This window comes from Pocillopora verrucosa, chromosome 3 (genome assembly GCF_036669915.1).
Source record: "Pocillopora verrucosa isolate sample1 chromosome 3, ASM3666991v2, whole genome shotgun sequence".
Classification (NCBI taxonomy): domain Eukaryota; kingdom Metazoa; phylum Cnidaria; class Anthozoa; order Scleractinia; family Pocilloporidae; genus Pocillopora; species Pocillopora verrucosa.
Window position 1 is genome coordinate 3,897,366 of NC_089314.1, and position 13,679 is coordinate 3,911,044.

General features: G+C 41.3%; 1 protein-coding gene across 2 annotated transcripts; it reads right to left on the reverse strand.

The window, feature by feature from the left end:
- Window positions 1-490: 490 nt before the first annotated feature.
- Window positions 491-12,781, reverse strand: LOC131774449 (solute carrier family 22 member 15-like). Of its 2 annotated transcripts, none has more exons than XM_059090465.2 (10): window positions 12,624-12,781; window positions 5,453-5,761; window positions 4,442-4,670; window positions 3,627-3,825; window positions 3,006-3,212; window positions 2,605-2,739; window positions 2,165-2,262; window positions 1,572-1,683; window positions 1,362-1,434; window positions 491-857 (listed from the first exon to the last, which is right to left on the reverse strand). In XM_059090465.2, the coding sequence occupies exons 2-10, from the start codon at window positions 5,732-5,734 to the stop codon at window positions 657-659; spliced, it is 1,536 nt and encodes a 511-aa protein (XP_058946448.2). In that variant the 5' UTR covers window positions 5,735-5,761; window positions 12,624-12,781; the 3' UTR covers window positions 491-656. The 2 variants fall into 2 exon arrangements, with proteins under 2 accessions (XP_058946448.2, XP_058946449.2); XM_059090466.2 differs by having other exon boundaries at window positions 12,597-12,775.
- Window positions 12,782-13,679: the final 898 nt, after the last annotated feature.

Below are 13,679 nucleotides of genomic sequence, written 5' to 3' on the forward strand. Positions count from 1 at the left end.
TCCAAACCTGATCAATCTTGCATTCGCGTCGTGCGCTGTCATTTGAATCTTGTCCAGTGTCCTATTAGCATTGACCTGCAGGAGTCTCACTCCTTTAATCTCTTAATTATCGGTTTGGAAGAGAAGAGGAGTCCCTGCAAATCATCTTTTTGTTTGACAGATGCGTTATGGCGATGGCCAAAGCAACATCTCTGCGAACCGCGCCTTGCGATTCCTTTCATTTAGGCTGAACGCGAATGCGGCCATATTGATAAGCTAAGACGAATTTGGAAGTATCCGAAATCAGATGTCTACTAAATCTAATTGTAATTTCTGAAAGTTTGTGTAACTCCTTGAAAACTTGGACCGCGGTCTGAGATCAGAACCACGAACGGTGTGTTAAGATTATTTTCAAATTTTGCCGGTTAATCCCCAAATGCTAACTGTGCTTCAAGTTAAAGAATGGGGTCACCGGCGAAAAGGAATAGAAGGTCGAAAAAGAATCAAGATCTTTGTATCAAAATATGTTTTACTCGCACCATATGGCTTGTACCATAGCAAAGATATACAAGTAACATATTGAAGGTACCTAGTACTTTTGTGTTGATAAGGAGAAGATTATATTATTTTCACTTCTGCTTCTGACAGCAGAACGAAGATAGATAAAAAAAATTACTTCACAATAAAGTGTTTTCCTCAGCTGTAACATCATTTGCGTTCAAGTTTTCATCTTGTTTGTGATTTTTGTCGATTGAATCCTGAGACAAATCTTCTATCATGGGTTGGTCGTGTGTCTCAGGTAATGTCAGACAGATCACAGCGGCAGCGAGAGCAAGGCCAGCCATAATTCCAAATGGCAGAAAACGGTGAATTTCCAGCTGAAAGAAGGAGAAGTCAGTGAGGTTTGAAATAACAACAGAAATGGTGTATATGCTTTATAATTATGTTTATTACTCCGATTAATAAACAATTTTTTGCGTTTATTTAGTTTGTTTGTTTGAACTTGGATAGCAAAAACCCGATCAAAATTGTTGTAGTTCTTGTTTAAGAACAGGAAGCGTAGATTGTAAGACACACACGTTTTATTCCGAAGCAAGAAGAACGCTCATATAAATCACATCACATGTGAATAATGATCAAAGCCTATATTTCATATGCGGTGGCCTAGGTACTAATATGATTACCGCTGGTCGGAAATCACACCAAATGGCTTTGAACAACAGTACCAACAAATGTCCTAGAGGGGTTTAACCATGTATTCAGTGAAGCGGGCTCGGGATGTGCTGGCAGTATTTATCGTCACATTTGCGTCACGCTGGATGGAAAAAGGGCTATCAGATATGTTTGACACGAGCCAATAAAAAAATGATTGAATTACCCACCAGAAGAGGGGCATAAGCCGAAGCAAAACCACTCACTCGAGCCCAGGATGTTGACGTACCCATGGCAACGTTCCTGTGTTACGAAGAAAAGAAGCGCAACATACATTCAAAACAAAAACAACGACAATAACCACAGCAACTACCCGCTTTAGAATGGTCCCTTCTAATGACAGCTAACGAATAATGCGAAATGTAATAAAAATTAGCTACCTCAGTGCTGTTGGAAATAGCTCCGCAGCATAAATATACACCAAGGTAAATGCCACGCCACTGGACAACTTTGCAACGACCATGGACATGAAAATTTTACCAGCCAAAAAACCTGAAACGATACAACAAACCATTAAGGAGGGCCTCAATGGGATGATGGCTTTTACAACTAACGATTGAAGTTTTGGCCAAGTTACGGCTAAAAATCATTTTTTCTTCCGTAAGCGATAAGAGACAAGTTTTTAAGGTTAAATATTTTTTCTTCTAACGGCTGAATTGTTTAGCCGTATTACGGCTAACGGCTTTTCTGCTAACCCCATCAGGACCCTTATAAATGCAGTCTTTCGGGCAAAAATGTTTCTCAACTGCTCCCTTCCTACCACTACATATAATACTCACGCCACTTAAAGTTCTTCTTTCTCTTTTACCGTCCGAGGAGAGTGGGGGGGGGGGGGGGGAGGTGGGACAGTAGTCTTTTTCTGTTTTTATCTCTTCTCGTCTGGCGTTTTCATTTACAGGCATTTTTACTAAGACGAAATTGTATTCTTTAAAGGTTTGTGCTCACGATTGAGTTATGGTACTGTATTTCTCACCGTTGTCATGTTCGGCTTTATCTGTCATCAAAAGGGCGCCGATGGCTCCAAGAGAAGCTGCGAGGAACGAAATGAACAGGGATTTTCTGCGGCCAAACCTGTTGAAATAAAAATAAATAACTCATACTTCAGGTTGGTCCACCGGTTCCGAGAGTACATTTTTTTTCTCGTTCATTTCATTGGCTCATTTTATTTAGCAAATCAAGTTGGCCCACAAAAGATAACAAACAAAAAGCAAAAACAAAAAAATTTCAAATATACCAGCAAAGCAAACAAAACTTGTAAACAAATAAGGCCCTTACACGGCCGACTTAATCGTTTAACAAACTTGGTTAAGCAGGATTTGCGATTTGCCCAAGGATTTGTACAAAGAATCTTGAAGACGACACCCAGTCTAAGACAATGAAGGAAATGCACCTTCTCTTGGCGAATTTACTTACCACACAGTCAAAACAGCACAGATAAGATAGGAAGGAAGAGAGGCACCTGCACTTATTGCCACGTTGGAGTAAACACTACCGCCCACAAAGGGAGTACTAAAGTTCATCCCCCAGGAAATGAAAGACACTGCAAACCTGTTGATATGAACACAGAGTAAGAGAACCGAGTTGTTGAATCATTGTTTAATTTTGACTCACTCGCTGGCGCGCTCGTTCAAGATGTCCGACATTTATAAGGGAATACTTTTTTAAATATCCTGAAAGTTCAACCCCATTTTCTAATATCGAAAATGAATTTATTTTAGCGGTTTTCAGGGCTTATGGCAAGCTTCCATTAGGGATACTGGATATATATAGGGGCACAGCGCATTTAAAATGGTATTGCCGAACTTAACACTTACCACATGAACCAGCAACCAAGTGTTTTGTGAGCCATTTTGAGAGAGGAAAACAAATCTCGAATGTCACCAAGACGTTCCTCCTTCGGTAAATAAATTGGTTCGTCTGGCATCTCTGCACCATTCAATGAAGCGACTTTAGACAAAGTTTCCTTTGCCTCAGTGTATCTTCCCTTCTTCAGAAGCCAGCGGACCGACTCAGGAATGAAACTGTTCGTAGATATAACAACAACACAAATAGTTATGCTGTGGAAGCTCTTTTAAGGGACCAACTCTCAACGGAAAATTCAATCTTCATTTATTTTAGTCAGCTTTCACAAGTCCACGTTTTAACAACGTCACATCTCTGTTCTTACATACTCCTGTTAGTGAAAGGAGACATTTTTTAGTGGGTCACGATCTAGACTTTAACAATCACGATAATGATAACAATAAGGATGGATATCGATGATGATAACTATAATGATAACCTTTGCCCCCCTTCAAGCCTGAATCGATGTATTTTTTCAACCTTCCTTGCTCAGTTTTTTTTTTCGGATGACCCCGTAAAGTGAAAGCTTCTATTTAATCAGAGATGAAAACATTTTTTTACAGCAAAAGGATCATACGGCTATCAAATCTTACAAATATCCAGCGGCAAAGATGATCCCAGGAACTCCAGTGACAATAACCAGTTGTCTCCAGTCTCTTATGCCATACGCAATTGCTGCTAACAGCATGACGAACACTTCATAACCAATCCAAACAACCGAACCTGCAGTCCCTCGTCGACGAACCCCAGAGAACTCAGATGTCAAAACAAACAGTGGAATGCTGTAAGCACCTGCATTCAAAACAAACCGTCAACATTAAAGTAAAATTAATAATTGTGATTCATTCTAAAAATTTTAAAGGAGGAAGACCTTGCATCATTATCATCATATCGACATTCTATTCTCACCGTTTATTTTCACTCACATGACCTTATATTTTTCCTCTCTCCTTACATCTCTCTCTCCTTGTTTACCTAATCATCTGTATGCCCGTTCCAACCCGTGTCGAATTTTCTCTCTTGTCCTCCTCATCCTCTTCAATTACATCTTTCTACTCCATACTTCAACTCCAGCTCTCTTCTCTTCCACTTCCTTGTTCTCCATCTTGTTTTTCACAATCTCCTCTCTCTGTTTTATACATTTTCTACTTTCTTATCTTTCTCTTCAATCCCATTCTCCCTCTCGTTCTGTTTGTTCGTTTTCCCTTCTCTTCGTTCCTAGAACTTAACCCTTTTAGTCAGCTTAAGGGTCATTTATCATGCAACGTCTTCCTTCGCCTGCCAACGAATTTTAGTTCGAGGAGGGAAGGTTGGTTTTCGTATCGGTAAGTTACTTCAAGCGCTAAAAGTTGCTAATGAGGGACTATTTTTCTTGCATAATACATGCATTAAAATGTCCATATCTTACCAATCATGAAACCGACGATTGCTCGAAAGAGAGCAAACACCCAGAAAGCAGGAGAAAAAGCTGAAACAAAGTTGAACACGGCGCAGAAAAAGCCACACACAAACAACGGGAGCTTCCGGCCAAACTTGTCCGAGATAGGGCTGACAGAAATACTACCAGCTATAAATCCAGCAAAGATCACAGAGGTTGATACAAATCCAAGTGCGCCTCTTTTGCAATAAAGATCAAACTGTCAAAGGAGAAAGTGATTGAAACAAACCAACAAACAAAATAGAAGAGATTCGAGATTCATTCAAGTAGGGGAGGACTCTCTTATAAGCCGAAGGCTCGCTGTTGGAAAATGTCTACATGAAAAAACACGTAGTCCTTTGGGCGAGTCGATCCTACCATCACCTTACCGATATTTCTGATAGTCTGACTGCCCGTATGCAATCGTGCATTTACCGTTGATTTTTCAATCGTAGTCTTCGTGGTTATTCTTCGAATTCGTTGTTTATTTTATTCGCATTTAACATGGCCATGCAGGTCCAAACTATATTTGCTCTCCTCTGTGTCTAATATAAAAAACACGTCCACCTGCTATTCAGTGAAATACAAATCTAAAACCATGGCCACATGGTCATTTCCATTTTCTTACGCTTGAGAATTTTTTCATGCTTAATTTTAAAGTTCTCATTGGCTCCTTAATATATTCTTTTTAAATATTTTTTATGGAGCAATTTTCAAATGAGTGTCAAAAGTAAAAGTAAGTAAGCAAAACTAAAACAATCGTCACGTGGTCATTCGCGTTTTCCCGCGCTTCAAGCAGTTTTCTAGTTTTCAATTTGAGTCTTCATTGGGTAGTGATATTAATCTTTGTTTTGATCAGTCGCTTTGATAACGTTGGTTTTGGTTTTTCGACACCTTATTGAAAACCGCTCTATCCGTTTTGATTACATGGGTTTTTGTTACACCTCAACGTAATATATAAATACATCGAGAAACATCCCATGATACGATAATACCACTTACCTCAGTTACAACCGAAGTGAAGTCGTCGGCGAAGTCCCAGTCTTGCCGAGGAATATCGCATCTATGTTTGTATCTGTCGTCTCCCAGACTGATGGTGTCAGTAAAGGGGCAAGTCGAATTGTTTTTGCATTTCCATCCGGGCTCCGATGCAATGAATACCATTGCCATGACTGGAAAAGCCCACCATAATGCATAAGCAATATTGAAATATATGTTGAGCACAATTTGGTAGCGACCAAAGCTTCCAATCCTCTCAAGTACTTCGTCTGTGGTTAGCTTCATTGGAGTGATTGGAATTCTCAGGAGAATCTGCAAAAGAAAATTTGGATTTGATTCAAATCAGTGTACAATTAATGCACTAGTCAGTGGAAAGCCCTGCACCCCCATACCCGGGGAATGCGGGTCATTAGCGGGGGATTTTAGCGGTTTTTAGTGGTCATCTTTGCCCCAGTGTGACGTTGTTTATAAGAGGAACAAGACACACACAGGTGAAGTAACACAGGTCTATTTAATCGATGTCCGACGAACTCTACAAAACCGGAAAGCATGGTCTCTAAAGTTTTGTTGCCATGGTAGTTATGACGTAAATGCGGACCGGAAGTAAATAGAACGATAACATCGATATCGTTACATCTCCCTTTCTTCAGGAAACAAAAAAAAATGTAAACGTAACTGAATGTCTCAATCCTAGTTTAAAATAAACTACAAAAAAAAAGAAAATTAAGAGTTTGTCATGTCCTTTTTTTGTTCTTTCGATAACCCCAATCACTGGTAACGTGTGGGTGGTCGCACAATTCGTCCAGATCGAGTGGTGGTCACCAATGGGGAAATCTCCTGCTTATCTGCTGCAGACTGAGGTGGATATTCCGGATGTGGCTTGTCCGTGTTCTGCAAAGGTACTGTGTCTGATTGGTCCTTACTGACTGCAGTACTTGGTGTGGAAGGTGGTACCGATGGTATTTCATTACCAGAATTTGCAGAAATTGGTGTTGCCTTTGGGGAGAATCTCATCCCATCTTCACTGTGTGGCATCACTTCACGTGTATGTCTCAGGTGTCTGCGGTTCCTCCTATAAACTCTTCCATCTTCTGTTCTGACTTGATAGGACCTTATGTCGACTTTGCCTTCGACTCTTGCTTGGGTCCAATCCTTCTTCTTTCCCAAGTGGGATTTTAGTGGCTGCAATCGCACTGTGTCTCCTGGGCGCAATTCCTTCAGTTCTTTGGCGCCTTGATTGTAGTACAGGGATTGTTTAGCCTTTTGTAGCTTGAACTTCTGATCAACCTCCTCTGGTAGCTTCGGCTTGAGCAATTGGTTTGAGGTTGGGAGTGGAGTCTTTGTTCTTCTACCGAATAATCGCTGAACAGGTGACGAGTTGAGTGTTTCTGTAGGAGTATTTCTCCAGTCCAGCAGGGCAAGATATGGGTCTTGTTCGGACTTGACGGCTTTCTCTAGCAGATGTTTTGCTGTCTTCACCGTGTTCTCGACTTTGCCGTTGGACTGAGGATATGTTGGAGAGCTTGTTATATGTTCAAAACCATAAGTGTCTGCGAACTGTTGGAACTTTGCGGAAGAAAAGGGCTGTCCATTATCCGATACAAGCTGGTCGGGAATTCCATGGCGGGCAAGATGGGCTTTCAACTTCTTCACAACTTCGTCTGCTGTCTTGCTTGTCATTCTGTCGACTTCAAAGAAGCTTGAATAGTAGTCAACGGTCACCATGAAATCTACACCGTTCAGATCAAAAAAATCCACTGCGATTTTCTGCCATGGTCTACTGGGCAGTTCGTGACAAATCATTGGCTCTTTTCCTTGCTCGACAGGCTGGCTGTTGCAAATGGCACACTTTGCTACATAATCTTCGACATCTTTGTTCATCCCAGGCCAGTAAACTACTTCTCTTGCTCTTCTGAGACAGCCTTGGATGCCGATGTGGCTCCGGTGGATCTTAGCCAACATGTCAGCTTTCACGCTCATAGGGATAACTAGTCTTTCACCTTTGAAGACCAGTCCATTCTGCAAAGACAGTTCGTCCCGAAATGTAAAGTAACCACTGATGTTTGCTGATACCCCAGCCTTGGTAGCTGGCCAACCTTGCCTGATTGTTTTCTTCAGCTCTCTCAGGGTAGGATCGGATTCTGTTGCTTGCTGAATGGCAATCAGCGTTGGTTCCGATACTGGCAAGTATTGTATCATATTGATGTGCTCTAGCTCTCTTTCAGTGTCTCCTCTCATGTTCTCTATGTACATAACATCTTCTGCTACATCTTCTTTTGTGCTCTTGCGCACTCTGTATGCTCTGCTCAGTGTATCTGCCAGATACATTTCAGTCCCTTTTTTGTAAGACACTTGGAGGTCATACTTCTGCAATCTTAGCAACATTCGCTGAAGACGTTTAGGGGCACTAAGTAGACTTTTACGGAAGATGCTCTCCAAGGGTTTGTGGTCAGTTTGGATCTTGACAGGTCGACCATATACAAACTGCTCAAAACGTTCTACTCCGAAAAGTATTGCAAGCATCTCTTTCTCTATCTGGGCATAGTTCACTTCTGTTTCTGTCATGGAACGAGATACATAAGCCACGGGCTGGCCTCCTTGCATAAGACATGCACCAAGTCCTCGGTCTGATGCATCACACTGCAATTCCACGTCGTCTTTGGGGTTAAAATACTTGAGGACAGGGGCAGCTGAGAGTATCTCCTTAACTCGCTTGAAACTACAACCTTGTACTTGCTCATCCCAACGGAACTGGTTCCCTTCTTTCAAGAGGTCTCTCATTGGGGCTGTAGCTTCTGACAGGTTAGGAGCGAACTTCTGGAGGTAATTTACCATGCCGAGAAGTCTCTTGAGATCTTGTTTGCTTGTCGGGGTTGGCATCTCTTTGATACCTTGTACTTTGTCTGGGTCAGGCTTAAGACCATCTTGACATATAACATGTCCCATAAACTTCACTTCTTTGCGACGGAGCTTAAGCTTCTCTTTGTTCAACTTAATGCCAGTAGCGCGGCAGCGTTCTAACAATGCTGTCAGCTTTGCATCATGGTCAGAAAGTGCTTCAGCTTCTGTTTCTCCGACACCAAAAACAAGGATATCATCAAATATTGGCTTAATTCCATCAAGACCTTCCAGGGCGTATTCCAATCTCCTCTGAAACTCTTCCGGAGCGGGTGATATGCCGAAGGGCATCCGCGTCCAGCGGAACCTTCCCCAGGGGGTACCGAATGTGGTCAGAAGACTGCTTTCATCGTCTAGCTGCACATGCCAAAAACCGTTCTTTGCGTCGACGACACTGAAGACTTTAGCATTTGTAAGCAGTGGTAGTAGATCATCGATCACTGGAAGGGGAAAATGATTTCTCCTGAGTGCTTTATTCAGAGGTTTTGGGTCGATACATAACCTTATCTTTCCAGTACTCTTCTTAATGACCACCATTGAGGAAATCCAATCTGTTGGAACATCTACTGGTTGCAAGATGCCTATCTTAACTAAGCGTTCTAGTTCCTGTTTTAAAGGCTCTTTTACTGCAAAGGGGACTTTCCTCACTGGCAGTGCCACAGGGGTTACGGACTTATCAATCTCGAGGTGAAGCTTTCCTTTGAGCTTTCCTTCTCCTGAGAAGACATCTCCGAATTTGCTCACGAGATCTGGCTGTGTGAGAATCTCATTCGAGAGAGACATGATGTTATCGGTGTTAATTACTATGAGGCCAAACTGCTGCACCGATTCAGCACCAAGGAGTGCTGTGTGACCTGTTGGAACGACGGTGTATTCCGTGAGGAAACACTGTCCATTCTTGGGGTTGAAGGTCTCTACCTTAGTACATCCTAGAGGTTTCAGCTCTGATTTGTTGAACATGACGAGGGTAGATTGAGTAGGCTGAAGGCGTTCCATCCGCGGATCCTTAAATACCTGCTGATAAATATCTGCTGGGAGGATATTGACTGTTGCTCCACAGTCTAACTGGAATTTCACTGTTTCATCCTTCAAGCGCATGTTAGCATAAATCTTCTTGGGGCTGTTTTTTGCATACAGGACGCTCACATATTCTACACTGAATAAGTAATCATCAGAATCTTCGTCATTAAACTCCTGAACTTCTTGTTCTACATTGTGGACTGACTTCTTAGTTTGCTTTTTGTTAGCTTTCTGACTTCTGCAAGCCACTGAGAAGTGGTTCATTCGACCACAATTATCACACTTGTGCTGCCATGCTGGACAGAGTTCCTTCTTTAAAGGATGGGTTCTGTGGCAGAACTTACATCTAACTGGTTCTGTTACTTTGTTGTGGACGGGGCGTTGAACTTTACTGAAATTTCGTACTTTATTATGGCGAAAACCTATCTTCGATTTTGGGTGGCCTGTGGCAACGGCGCTAACCTCCTCCGCATGGGACATCTCCTTAAGTTGTTTGGATGTGGTTTCACTCGCACGGCAAATATCAATACACTTGTTAAGAGTTAGTTTGTTCTCAGCTAGCAGCTTTTTTCGGGTGGCGTTATCTCTAATTCCTACCACAACTCTGTCTCTAATCATTCGCTCTTGCATGATGCCAAAATTGCACGTTTTAGCTAACGAACGTAAAGCTGTAAGGAAAACATCAAATGACTCACCGACCTCCTGTACTCTCTGATTGAACAGATAGGCTTCGTATATTTCATTCGTCTCACCGATGAAAAAAGCGTCTAGAAGCTCTATCACTTTGTCGATGTCGGTTTTCTCTTCTTCATTTCCGAAGGGCAAACCATCGTAAATCTCCAGGATATCTGGGCCAATACATGTCAACAATGTGGCTGTTCGAAGATTACTGCTTTGCGTACTGAGCCGTGAGGCGATCTCGTAGTTTGTCCAAAGCCGCTTAAATTTCTTCCAATTCACAGCTAAGTTCCCCTTGAAGTCTAGTTTTGACGGTAAAGGAATAGAGGACTGGATAAATTGAGGAGTTGCTGGCTGCGTGCTTGTTGAAGCTACGCTCGACGAGCCTGATTCGGTCATCTGGAGCTAGATTCACTGAGTTTGGCTTGAAAATTCACTCAAGTATTTCAGCGACGATTCTGTAGGAAGAATCCCAAATCACTGACACCATGTGACGTTGTTTATAAGAGGAACAAGACACACACAGGTGAAGTAACACAGGTCTATTTAATCGATGTCCGACGAACTCTACAAAACCGGAAAGCATGGTCTCTAAAGTTTTGTTGCCATGGTAGTTATGACGTAAATGCGGACCGGAAGTAAATAGAACGATAACATCGATATCGTTACACCCAGTGTGCGGGGTGTTCGACAACATTAGACACAAATAACAGCGACCGGGGACCGTTAGCGGGGCTTTGGCGGGGATTTCGCTTTTGAATAGGCCTGCAAAGAACACTGGGAAAGCGTATGATCTCAAAATGGCGGCCGCCAACAAGAAGGTATGTACGATTTATGTACGATGTAATGGGCCATCGATTAAATTCTGTGTTCAATCTCATGTCTTGTAGTGAAATTAGAAAAAGTTGGGTATTGTTTATGCCCTCGTCATGCTTGATTAGCGATTTATTTAGAGCGTTGAGCCATGATTGTTTCATCTATTTTATGAAGACATTGAAAAAGTTTTTGTAAGAGTTAAATTTGAGGCACAATTCTTGAAATAAATTAATTTTGGTCAACGTTGTGTATTTGGGATTTTTCAAGTATCGCCCCGGGGGCGGATTACAAAAATGAGGTTTTGACATAAGAAATTGCCCCGCATAGCGGGGAATTTGCTTCATTTAGTTGGGACGCCTGGTCTAATGCCCCGCTATTCCCCGGGTATGGTGGTGCGGGGCTTTCCACTGACTAGTGGATAAGGCATATAGAGCCGGAAAAATATGAGAGTTTCTATTTACTCCTCTAAGATAATTTTTTGTTTTAAACAGTTAAATAGTGTCAAATTCACCATATGTTCTTATCGTAAAATCGATTCTCTTGCGAGAAATACCGTCTTGAAGAGACCTAACGAGCAGGTTCGGAAACTGGTGCTCAGACCCTTTTCCCGTGTTTTCATCGGCCATTTTTGAATTGCTATGCATGCGGATTACTACTGCACTTTCGGTCTTAGACTGCAGTTTCCTGTTTGCCATTCCCCATTCATATATATTTTACTAAGATCACGCAACAAGTGTCGCAAATAAGTCAGAGGTTGTTTTCGATCTAAGCCTGTAAATGCAGTTTCATTCAAATAAAGGGTTTCGATGATTTGTTTTTTTTTTGCGGTGAACAATTTTTCTGGGTGGTGATTATTTTAACCACAACTTTGCGTGACATACCGGTGCATTGAAATACACTCGTCACGGGAACAAAGACTTGGCCGCAGGTCAAATAATGATTGCTTGAAATCAACAACTGACGAGTCGAATTACAAACACAATATTTTGGTTTTAAATTCCGTCCTCATTAAAACAAAATAAAGCGCCAACCCGACGCCAATATCCTAAAAAAAAATGAACGTTATTGAACTTTCATCAACCGGCCTGACACAAATGAAAACGTCATCCATTGTTTGGACTTTGTGGATGCAACAAAAACACGCCAATGAAATGTTCATGAAGGCACGATAGAAAATTTTGCAAGGTATTCCGCATCTGGGGCCATTCAATGCTCGATACAAAGAAAACATGAAAGCTTTTTACAAATTTCGACGAAACTTTGAAGATTTTTAAAACTTCTATGGTATGCAACTCAAACTAAGGTGCATTGTTGCCGCCATGCAATATCTCGTTCATTTAGTGTGCATCACACTGGAGAAACAGAGACTGAGTTATATGGGCGTTTTAAATGATAGACATCATTATATTATGGTAGAATCATAAATTTCTCTTCTTCAATTTAGCCGCGGTGTGTTTGTTTCAATGAAGGAGCGGTAAAATTTCCGCACAGCCCCATCCTACATTATGCATTCAGTTCTTGAACAGAGGAAACAATGACAAAAACAATACATTTCCGTTGGGAAAACAGATTTGTTTTACAATAGTATGAGGCTGTGCGGAAACTTTACCGAAGGAGCTTACAATCAATAGACACGGCATGTTGGTTCCGACTGAATTCGAATAATCCAACCATGATTTAGCCGGTATCAATGTCGACATCATGGTTTGGTCAATTCGGCTAAGAAATGACTTACATTTTCGTGCAAAGATTGTTATCGTACCTCTCTCGGGCTTGAATTGAGTAGAAAACGTGCTGTTTCTTTTCCAATCTCGCTGACCTTTGGTCGATTTACACATGTGCTCTATGCACAAATATGTTTGGGCTTTTGAAAAAACGCTAATAAGCAAGGTGTGTTTGTGACATTTGCGTGCCTTCTCAGCCGTTAGTTATTGTCCTTATCTCAATACAATTGTCTCTTCAATAAAGATCAGTCAACCTTTACAATTATGAATAAATTAATAAAATGTGGAGTTTTGTGAGTATTAGCTTTGAAAGCTGAATGACTGATTTCAAGGAACATTGAATTAGCCTAGAAATTATTCAAGCCGTGCGTGTTCCTGTGAGAAATTCTTTGCAAGTTTTCCAATGCAGTGAATAGACGTGTCATTTTCAAAAGTAAACATGTTTAGGCTAGACATAACATTACTGGATGTCACTGAAATAAAGAATGGGGAATGGAAATTGAGAAGGGGTACGGATGATATGGAAAAGAGAATAGGAAAGTGGGGGATGGGGATGACAAAAGGAAACCTGGAAATGAAAAAAGGTACTATTGATTGCGTGTGAAACAAATGCATTAGCTGATGACATTTTGATATCAGGATTAATTCATTTATCTTCTCATATTTATTCGCCCTCATCTGGCGAATAAATGTGACATACACACGGATTTTGACACTCTCGCGCGGCTCGGAATGTTAGGAATACCAGGACAATATCCTAGCATTTCTAAAAAGTACTTACAGTTGAGGCCGCTTATTCATGCAAATTACCACTTGAAATCTGCTAAATTCATTATCTGCTTGGCGCGTTTAACGGTCATAAAAAGTAAAAAGTGAGTTATTTTTCAGCTCTGCTGTAGCCACAAGCTTGAAAAGTGAGGCAAGTGCATTGTGTCTATCGAAAACTAAAACGGCAGTACTCTCAGCAAATGATCATCCAACTGTGGCCCACATTTGGGTTCGTTTGTCGTTCATTTGGACTCAGAAAAGTCAAGCACTTGAACTTTATTAAACCTCCATTCTATTAATTTCGAAATAAACCCTAAAGTAGCTCT